General features: G+C 50.8%; 1 protein-coding gene across 9 annotated transcripts in view; it reads left to right on the forward strand.

Moving 5' to 3' along the window:
- The window catches only part of COL4A4 (collagen type IV alpha 4 chain), a 125,044-nt gene that overhangs the window by 109,195 nt on the left and 5,051 nt on the right, over positions 1-10,798 (forward strand). For 4 of the 9 annotated variants that reach the window (XM_082690159.1, XM_082690157.1, XM_082690158.1 and 1 more), the window contains 4 exons: positions 1,929-2,054; positions 7,185-7,301; positions 8,409-8,597; positions 10,266-10,552. In XM_082690159.1, the coding sequence (XP_082546285.1) occupies positions 1,929-2,054; positions 7,185-7,301; positions 8,409-8,597; positions 10,266-10,552 (719 nt within the window). Of the gene's footprint in view, positions 1-1,928; positions 2,055-7,184; positions 7,302-8,181; positions 8,337-8,408; positions 8,598-10,150; positions 10,244-10,265; positions 10,553-10,798 lie in introns of those variants that run through there. The other 5 variants (XR_014300448.1, XR_014300449.1, XM_082690160.1 and 2 more) reach the window with 4 other exon arrangements.

The raw sequence follows: 10,798 nt of genomic DNA on the forward strand, positions 1-10,798 counted from the left end.
AAAAGAGTCCTACTATTTTAAATGTTTATATTTAAAAATTACAGTTCTGGGACACCTGGGTAGCTCAGTTGCTAAGCGTCTGCCCTTGGCTCAGGTTATGATTCCAGGGACCTGGGATCCCTGCTCGGTGGGGAGTCTGCTTCTCCCTCTGCCTGCTCCCCCTGCTTATGCCTCCCCAACAAATAAGTAAAATCTTTGGAAAATAAAAATAAAAGTTACAGTGTTATATTTAATGTTTCCACTTCCATCCTCTTAGTGTCTCTCTGTGTCTGTATGTATAAACTCACTTGAAGATAACATTAGAACCCTAAGTATGAAACACCAGCCAGATGCCCACCCCACCCCTCATTCCCTTACCTGCTTCCTTCGCCCCACCAGAATTCACAAGGCGCTTCAGGGAAAATATGAAATATTCATATGCATCTCCCCCAAGTCATCCAGAGTAGAAAAGCCACATTTTATATTAAACTACATATTGTAAAAGTATACCCAACTCTGTTGGTTGTGGTTTCCCACAATATTTTATAAGAGATTAAATCCCAAACCGCTGACAAGGGTTCAAGGCTGTTTTGGGGTGTTTGTTTGTTTGTTTGTTTGTTTAAGATTTATTTACTTATTTGAGAGAAAAGAGAGAGGGAGCATGAGGTGGGGGAGGGGCAGAAGGAAAGGGGGAGAGAATCTGATGCAGAACTTGATTCCAGGACCCTGAGATCATAACCTGAGCTGAAATCAAGAGCCAGACGCTCAACCAACTGAGCCACATGGGTGCCCTGGGTTCGAGTCTGTTTTGCACAGACGTGCTGTGTAACTTACATTGTCGCTATGACCATAGTTTCTACAGTTTTCTTGCTGCCTAATCACTCTATTCTTAAACTTACTTTACATATTTGCATGAATTTTAAGAACACCACAACTGGTAAGCAGCATGTTTTTAAAATATGTTGTATTTCTTGGAATTCATCACACAGATGTGAAGAGTCCTATAGGCAGTAATGGTGTCCTGGTTAAGGGCACAGCTTTGGAGGAAGGCCATCTTGCATTTTAATCTAGACTCTGTCATGGGTTAGCTGTGTGACCTTAGATAGTCACTTATTTACCTGAGCCTGGGTTTTCTTACATGTAATATTCTAATAATAGCAGCACATACACGCACGGGCTTGTTGGGAGCCTTTCATCGTGAGGCACTCAGCAGGAGGCCCAGTACGTGAGAAGGCATTTGAGAAGGGTTAGCTGTTATCCTTATTGGTTAGCGTTATTATGATTTTGTTTCCCTGTGGAGTATTTTCAGGGTGACTGAACGAAGCTTTAAGAAAAATACTTTACAGATGTGAACATAACCAAGAAGGAAGAACATGCAAAGCTTTAGAGCAGTGATTCTCCAATGAGATCTGCAGATCAGCACTGTCAGCCTCAACAGGGAACATGTTAGACACACAGATGTCAGGGTTTACCCCAGATCTACATGCTCAGAAACTGTGGGCTCTGACGCACCGGCCAGATGATTCTGATGGACTAAAGTCAGAGCTACAGCTTCTTAGCGCTGAACAGTGAAGCCCCAGCTGACACTGGAGTCACCTCAGGAGCCCTCCCACTGCTTCCTGTGACCGACACCCAGTAAAAAGTAGCCCAAAGACAGGAAATCTAGTGAAGGTCACCAGACTGTTCCTGCCCCAACGAACCTTCACTATTCTGTACTTGTTTCGCTTCCTCTGAGATCCCACTCAGTCAGTCAGTCATGTATTTAGCACAGTGCTTTCCGGAAGTTTCTCTGCCCCACAGTGGACAGAGTCCCACCTTCACAGAGCTGATGTTGGGTGATTGACCTCTGATTCTTGGGTGTTGTGTCGGCAGTCCATCTAGCTGGAGAGGGCAGAAGGAGCTTGTGTGTAAGGTGGGAGTCCCTCACACAGCAGTAATTGTAATTTCAGGAGAACCAGGACCGCCTGCCGATGTGGAGTCCTGCCCTCGAATCCCGGGGCTTCCCGGGGTACCAGGCCCGAGAGGACCAGAAGGAGCCATGGGGGTCCCTGGAGTGAGAGGGCCCCCGGGACCAGGTACGAGGCTGGAGTCTTTTGTTCATTATGTACATCAAATGCTGCTGGAATGAACATCTAGGCATCTTGCTGTGCAGTTCTTAGCATGGAGTCTAAATTCCTCGTGAGTAGGAAGCAATGTAATCTCCTCCTCTTTGACAGTTTTCTACATTTCTCCTGAGGTTCGATCACATCCTCACTGGATCAGCACAAGCCCGCTCTTTTTATGTTGAACTCGTACTTGAATCTCTCCCACTTGGGCATGAGGCTTTGAGGTCTATTATACAGCAGAGTAGATGCTCTATTAATAGTCATTAATAGCTGTTGACTTGATTTTGAATTACAAATACTCGCATTGGGGCTCAGTGGAGCAGAAACACCCTAAGAGAAGGGGGAAGGAGATGTCTCACTTGGAGAAGGATCAGAGGAAAGAAGAAGGGTCAATCTAAATTTTGGCCATGACCTTGAGTATTCGTTTAATTAATTTGACCATTGCTCATGTAAGGGTCGCAGAAGCCTTAGCTAGGCACTTCAACCAAACCATTCCTTTAAAAACGATCTTCCAAATGCTTTATGTGCTCTTCACAGATCCCCACCACACTGGTCATTGACCAGATATTAAGGGAGTCCGGGCTGGTCAGCTCAAGGTCACTGATGCAAATTACCCCAGGAGCCATGAGGCCGTTCTCTTTCCTGGTTTCCCACTGCCCAGGTGTGGCTCTGGCTTTTTCTGGTTTGGGGCCAAAGGATTTGGAAATAGAACTTGAGTTTTGTACCACCTGTGCGTGTGTGTGTGTGTGTGTGTGTGTGTTTCCCCAAAGCCAAACAGCTATGGGCCCAAAAGATGTCCCCTCTGCCGGTGTCTGAGTAGTTGTTGGGGTAATATCCAGAACCTGGAGCCCCCCTGAGACTGATTTTGTCTGTGTTTGCTGTGTTTTGCTGCACTGCATCTGTGTTTGCTGCACTGCATCTGTGTTTCTGCATTAAGCTAATTGGGTGTCGGTTGGAGCAACTTCCATTTTCTGGCGTGGGGAACAATAGGAAGTGAGCGTAGTTCCTTGTCACTCATGGCATGGATCAAGCTCTCTGTCCATCAGAATCACTCTTCACACAACCTACTTTTAAAACCAACCCCCTTGTTGTGTATATAATTGCAACTGAGGGCTGGGACAACCGCCCCCTACACATACACACACCCCTTCAGAAAAGTTCACTTTCAAGTAGAAGATATGGCTGGTAATGCGGTTCTGCAAATGTATTTCAGTAAATACTTCCAGATCCTCTGCACTCTTTAGAAAGTATGGTATTAGGCATTGTGGGAAATACAGAGGTGACTAAGATGTGCCCCGCCCCCACCACCCCAGTGCCTCTAACCTCACGGCAGAAAGAGCTGGTAGAACAGAAGTAATTCTAAATAACGAGAGATTATAATTTGTGTTTTCAAGGAGTTTCTGGCAAAGTCCCGAGGACAATGAGACAGGGAGAGGTGAACTTCAGTATGGAGGGCTGTAAGATAGCTGAGACCCAGGCAAGAACTGGCCTTTGAACATAGCCTTTAAGGACAGTTGGGGCTTTGAGGGACCAGAATTCTCCAAAAGGGAGATAACAGGGGCACAGTTGGGCAGGTCAGCTGCATCCTTGCTACACAAAGTGTGGACCAGCGCAACTCAGGCACAGACTTTCCAAGTCAGAATCTGCATTTTAGCAAGATCCCAGAATATGTGTATGTATATTCAACTTGGAGAAACCCTAACCATATTATGTGAATGGGGTCCTTAAAACAGTCAGCTAAGAGCAACACCATCCCAAGGGACTCAGTCCTCACTGTGGGCTCAAGTCATCTGGAGGGGCTGGAAACAATAGCGATGCCTCCTCCCAGACCAACTAAATGCAGAAGGCAGAGCCCAAGGATCAATGTGTTGGAAGCACTCCCCAGGTGACCCTAGCAGATAACCAGGGTTGAGAACCACGACTGCTCCCAGTACCAGTTGAGAACAGCTGGGCGGTTGGGCTCACCCATGATGGAAACTTTGGAAAAGAAAGAAAGAAAGTAACTGAGAAGAAAAGCCAAATGGCCAAATAGTTATCTTGGGGGACATACAAGATTCTCTCTCCATAGGTTGTGAGCTTCTGAAAGGGGGCTGACAGGCTACACGGGCCAGCTGTGATCCATCTCCTGTCATCTCTCATTCTGCCTGACCTGGGGCTGGATGGGCTCATCTAGTTGCAAGTAGCCTCAGAAGGGTGTTCTCTGGCTCCCTGTGTCCTCTCCTTATTGACGTCCCTGACCCTGCCTGCTGGCACTGGGAATACCTGAGGCCACTGTTGTGCCACAAAATATGACTTATGTGGAAAAAAAGAACAATAGCAACAACAAAAAACAACCAGGTGCACAGCCCTTCCCGGAAGGTGCCACCCTTCCTTCCCATGCCGCGCTGCTTCCCTCGAGCTCCTTTCTATCTTTCTCCCAAGTACCCACTCCCACGCCAATGTTCCCTTTTGGCTCCCCCTTCTCTGATGTGGCCTCCACCTCTTGGCCTGTAGTGTATTCCTGGGCACCTGGAATTCCAGGGCACCCCTGTCCTGCCTGTTTTTGTTGGCAACCCTGGATACATCGACCACACTGTCCAGTAGCTAAAAAATGACAAGTCTATCCTGAGGGTCTAGAGTGGCCAAACCCCGACTGACTGGGGTCATCGGCAGGGCATAGGGCTCGTCATCTGTCCTCTCCTGAAGGTGATTCTTCCGGCTCGGTGTTGGGGGCCATCTGTGCCATCCCCGAGGTCAGCTGTGAAGCATCAGCCGCCACTAGAGAGGACCATCCCCACCTCAAACGACGTTTTTGGCTTCTTCTTGTCTTCCTTTCTGAACCTCTTTCATTGCCAAGCTGGTTTTGTAACCTGGTGCTGTAGCCGAGATCTATACAGAAAAAAGTAATCAAGTTCTGGCTCCTTCCTGCCCAGTGTGAGCAGGTAGCAGCCACACTAAATATATCTTGTGTCTGGTAAGAGTCCTCCACCGTGGAAGGCCTCCTGTCTTTCTGCTCACACGTCTCTTTGATCCACAACTTTTCCTTCCTCGGGGGGCCCTCAAAGGCTGGGGCTTCCTGGGATGCACACAAAGGTGGTTTCCATATTGGTTTGAACTGTTACTGCCTAATGGACATTCCCACATCCTGTTAGAGTGTTTAATCTTCAAGTCAACATGTGACGCTCTCCAAGGAGGTAATCCATCAAACACTGGAGGGCTTTTAGATGTAGCTGTAGTCCTTAAAACAAGTTCCAATGGAGAACAAGTCCACATAGGGAAAGCCATAGGCACACAACTCGGATAACAAAAGCCTTCCTTCCTGTCTCTGGAAATTGCCTGACAATTTCTCCAAAGGGAACAAAGCCTGTATCACAACATCTGGCGGGGGAAGTCTTTCCCCAGATCGACAGTGATCTTGCTGCACGTTGATATTTCAGGAAGATGCCTGCTGCCTTTTCCATGATCAGTCCGTTTGCTGGCTTGTTGGCACTCGGGCAGTCCTTTGCAGAATAGTGCAGTGGCCTCATGTTGCAATCATCTCGTGGGTGGGAGAGATAAGAGAATGCTCTGAGCTCACCATCAGGGCCCTGTGTTCCTTCCAAAGGAACTGATGTCCTTGAAGCTGGTGGCAAGGGGTACGCCAGCCAGCACACAGCAGCCCCAGCTGGAAAGAGGTTTCTGCCCAGTTACTGGAAAGTAGAGGATGTTTCTCACCCAGAGGGGGAGAGGGAGGTTTCCCTTCTCACTTACTGAACGATAACGACAGTCCAGGAACTCATGACAATCCAAGAGAATTTGTTTAAACACAAGGAAGTAGAAAGTGAAATGACTGGGTATACCCACACCAGCTCTACCAGCACGGATGTAAGGGAACAGACTGGCTGGTTGTGGGGACAGAAGAAGCAGGTTGGTATGGGACACTCTCGGGCAGGCAGTGGTAGAGCAGGATTTTCAAAGTGATGAAATTTGGAGGGGCATGCATTTCAAATGGTTGTAAGATGGGGTCCCGTGTGAGGCAGCAAACTGAGTGGGACATCCAGATGGTCACCCGAGCATGGCAGTCCCCTGCTCTCAACCCTCAGGTGGCTTCCCACGCACTTAAAGAACAAGTTCAAGAGTGAAACGTGAGCCCTCTCTGACTTCATGTTTGGTTTTAGTCTAATTCGTGGCAGAGAGAGAGAAAGAACAGAGAGAGAGAGAGAGAGAAAGGGAGAGAGATTAACAGGTAGAAACCAGAATCCTTGGGAAGGTTAGTAATTCAGGGAATTCCGTAATTCAGGCTAATGGGAATACACTCCTCTACAGGCAAGGACCTTGTCTGCTACCCAAGAGAGGAGATTGTGGCTGATGAATTAATGCCTGGACAAAAGTAACCAAACACTTCAAGAACCCCTCAAGTAACAGTGGGACTGCTGCCAGGCCCCCAGTTTACGTCCGCCTAGGGGCGCACCTGAGCTCCGCAGTGTGTCAGGAAGCAGGCTGGCTGCTGATGGAACCCCCCAGGGCGAGGTTCCTCCACTAGCTTTCAACTCTGCCCCCTTTCTGAGCCTCAGTCTCCCCCACCGCACCCCCCCCCCAGGCTGGCACAGGAGAGCGCCTGGTCATGGGGCTGTTGAGAAGACCGAATAGGCTAATCCACATAAAGGGTCGTACCTCCCACCTTGTAAACTCTCAATCAACATTTTAAAAAATTGCTGCTCTTATCTTCCTCCAAATGGAACTTAACTCACAATCGAATCTTACTAAATTTTACTTATTCCTCTGCTCAGCTTTCTAAGAAAACCATTATTAAGGATAACATCTAATTATAGAAATAAAATATGTTCAATATAAAAAAAATAAACATGAGAATATGAAGAAAGGTGAAGACCTCTCCAGCATCTCCCTGGTCTAGCCCCAAATCCCGGCTCTGCCCACGACTGGCTTATCACTTATGCAAATGCCTTGACCTCTCAGAACCTAATGACCCCAGGACCAAGTGGAGGTAGTACAATCCCAGCTCCATGTATCTGGGAAGACGACATGAGCGAATGCAGTGTAGTCCAAAGGGGGAGCCCCGGGCCCGGAGTGCTAGCAGGGGTCCTACTGTTCTCACCCCTGGCATTGTGAATTCTCGTGCAGGGTGCAAAGGAGAGTCTGGGCCGGATGGCAGGCAGGGCAAGGATGGCCTCCCAGGACCCCCTGGGCCTCCTGGAAGCAAAGGGGACGCGGGAGAAGCCGGCTGCCCTGGAGCACCAGGTAAAAATTTTCAGCTCTTCTTTCCGTGGACACCGTAGATCTGAGACTGTGTACGAGATCCCTGGTCTCTCGGGCAGCTTTCCAAACCGCTCCTATTAGAAGCATTTGCCTTAGATGTGGACTCACCAAGTATTAGGGAGGCAGAAGCCGCAGGCGTGGAACAGGATGACTTCCCCCACCTTCTGAGCCACCCTCGACCATCGCAAAGATGAGCCAAGGTCCTCTCCTCCATTTAGTATTTCCCCAAACCACTACTTGGAGCTCTTTTAGCTGTTGCCTTTCCCAAGGCAAGCCTGGCGTTGTGTGTGATTGCCACCGAGAGGCCGTGAGGAAGATGGGGTGGCGAGGTGTTCTCACCCTCCACGACGGGCCAAGTCACTTGGCCTCTGTTTTCTGAGTTTGCTTCATCATACTGCTGCATTTATATAGAATACAAGGCTCCTGCTTAAGAAAAAATATCAGGGAGTAGCCATTGGGTGCGGACAGAGATAAGACAGGACAGAATAGTCACTTGAAATATAACGTGCCAGGTCATATGGTGGCCTGAGGGGCCGCAGAGGCTCTCCAGGTGGGTGAGGAGAAGGAGTGACGGGGGCTGAGGACGTCTGTAACAAAATGCAGCCTGAAAGTCAGCTTCAGCCAACTGCGGCGTGTAGAGGGGAGGGCTCCGTGCTGCCTACGCTCCGCTTTCCAAGTCCAAGATCCCCTCCGGTGCAGTCTGGACAGGTCAAACGAGACAAGAGAGTGACCCCAGTCCAGTGCACAAGCTCCTGCATTGTAACTTCTGGTTTACAGCATAGATGGGGAGACTCTACTAGTCTTCCAGAAATGAGTTTTTAAAAAAATAAACAGCTTTTTGTTTCACCTTTGCTCTTGGCAGTTAGAGGCAGCCTTGGGCCTCCTTCAATGGGTCAGCCCCTTGAAGATGCACGGGAGACAGACCCCGCTCGCATTGTGGAGAGCTCTTCATTTCCACCTGCCAGCAAGAATGCCAGAACTAGGCCTTCCTTCCCCCTCCCTGCCTCCAAAAATAAGGTCCAAGTGGTGCATGTGTTTGTTAAAACAAACCCCCTGATCTGCCTTCATTTTTTTTCTTTATTCCTCCAGGCCCTCCTGGGCCCACTGGGGACCCTGGGCCCAAAGGGTTTGGGCCTGGATACCTCAGCAGCTTCCTCCTGGTTCTCCACAGTCAGACGGACAGAGAACCCGCCTGCCCTGTGGGCATGCCCCAGCTCTGGACGGGCTACAGCCTCTTATACCTGGAAGGACAGGAGAAGGCACACAGTCAAGACCTTGGTAGGTGTGGAGCGCGGGGTCACTCCCAAAAAAGCGGAGTACAGCTTTTGGGTTAATCTTACAAACGCATCAGTGTCTGCAGCGATCCCTCCTCTCCTGCAGAGTTTTTTCATTTGCAACAACCACACTTATTCCCAGGGCATTCCCACGAGTGACCCCGTGGGAGATGTGCATTCTGGCTACAATAGTTACCATCTGGTGACTTACTCATTTCTAAAAAATGATCCTTCCTCAGCAGGTTGAATTTAACTCTTATAGATATTTAAAGTGTAGTTGTCACCTCCAAATGTACATTATTTAATCAGGACACGGTCAGTCCCTGTGTTTACATGTCAAAGGGTGTGTCCCCGGCAGCCGGGGGGGGGGGGGGGGGTTAGACCAGACGGCAGGGGCCGGCGGCCGCTCCCCGCCCTGCTCCAGCTGGTTTTCTAAATCACACAAAGTGATTTGGGGAGTTATTGCTTAGTGCTGCTTATTTTCTTTCTTTCTTTTTTTTTTAAATTTTTATTTATTTATTTGTGCTTGCATGTGCAGGAGCACACAGGACTAAGGTGAGGGGCCAAGGGAGAGAAACTCAAGCAGGCTCCCTGCCGAGCCAGGAGCCTGACATGGGGTCCATCCCAGGACCCCAAGACCCTGACCTGAGCTGAAAGCAAGAGTCAGACGCTTAACCACCTGAGCCACTCAGGCGTCCCACTTGTCTGTTTTCAGTAGTAGATCTGTAAGCTGCAGGGACTGGTTTCCAGTGAGGAGTTTAAGTTCCCAGGTGCTGGCGAACACGGTATTTCCCAGATCACGGTGGCTGGGTGGTGGGTGCAGGACACAACAGCAGGGGGCACTGATGGGGGGGGACCTTGTCACTGCCCTCCCTGGGCTAGGATCCCTGCTGTCATCAAGGGTGGTCCAGGAGTACAGGCCTAGGGTGGCGGCTACTTATGGTCATTCTCGGTGGGCTTAGCCATGGCCCTTCCCATTTGAGGGCCGGGGGTGCATTGGGCTGGGGGAGGAAGTTCATGTTCAGTATCTTGGCTCCATTCTCTTCTCGCCACCTTTCTGCTGCCAGTCTCCTCCGTGCCTGGCCTCTGTTCCATCCATCTGTCTTCCCCCACCCTGGTCTAGCCAGAGCCTCCCCACAAAGCTCTGCAGAGCTGCGGGATAAAATCTGAGCTCCTTACAAGACAGACAAAACCTGCACCCTTGGTTTGACTTCTCCCTCGAAGCCCAGACGGAGAGACACAGAGGTCCTAGCATAGGATCATTCTACCGGTCATCCCCTCTGGAGTCCCGGTGCTCCTTCCTTCTCACTCCTACGGGTGGCCATGCTGTGTGTTCACTGTCCAAATGCGCAGCCTTCTCCCCAAGCAAACCAGGGCGTGAGCTTTGTGGAGACCCAGCGGGACTAACCGCACCCCTCCAGCAGCGGGTGCATTGCTCGGTTCGGGCGGGAATGAGGAGAGAATGAGTGAATGGGGGCTGGCCCCGGGACCAGGGAGGTGGCAGAATTGGCCAGGGCCGCAGCCTGCCGTCCCCGCCACAGAAATGGGCTTCGGCAGGTGCATCTGTGTGAGCGGCGGAGCGCGCGTCCGCGAATGGCACCTGCGCGGACGGTCCCCGCGTACAGCAGGCCCCGCACCTCGCCCACCACATGGCCTCGCCTTCCTTCCCAAGGGCTGGCAGGGTCTTGCCTTCCCGTGTTCAGCACGCTGCCCTTCGCCTACTGCAATATCCACCAAGTGTGCCACTACGGCCGGAGGAACGACCGGTCCTACTGGCTGGCGAGCGCCGCGCCGCTGCCCATGACCCCGCTGTCGGAGGAGGAGATCCGCCCGTACATCAGCCGCTGTGCCGTGTGCGAGGCCCCGGCGCCGGTGGTGGCGCTGCACAGCCAGGACCAGTCCATCCCCCCGTGCCCGCGGACCTGGAGGAGCCTGTGGATCGGGTACTCGTTCCTGATGGTGAGCCCCTGCACGCCCGCTGCTTCCGCCCCGGGATGCCCTGAGCTCCGCGGGACGGACAGACAGCGCTAGGACAGGGGTCGTGAACATATTCCCAAACCCCAGCCTGGTGAGATGTAGGACCACCTTCCTTACTGACGTTTTTCGTTTGTTTGTTTTATGATTTTGCGAGGCTGTAGACGTTGGCTTTGCTTCAACCCTCAGAGAAAGTGGTTTCATGTTGTGTGCACAGTCGCAGGCCCCCGC

The sequence above is a fragment of the Mustela nivalis genome (assembly GCF_964662115.1).
Source record: "Mustela nivalis genome assembly, chromosome: 11".
NCBI classification, from domain to species: Eukaryota; Metazoa; Chordata; class Mammalia; order Carnivora; family Mustelidae; genus Mustela; species Mustela nivalis.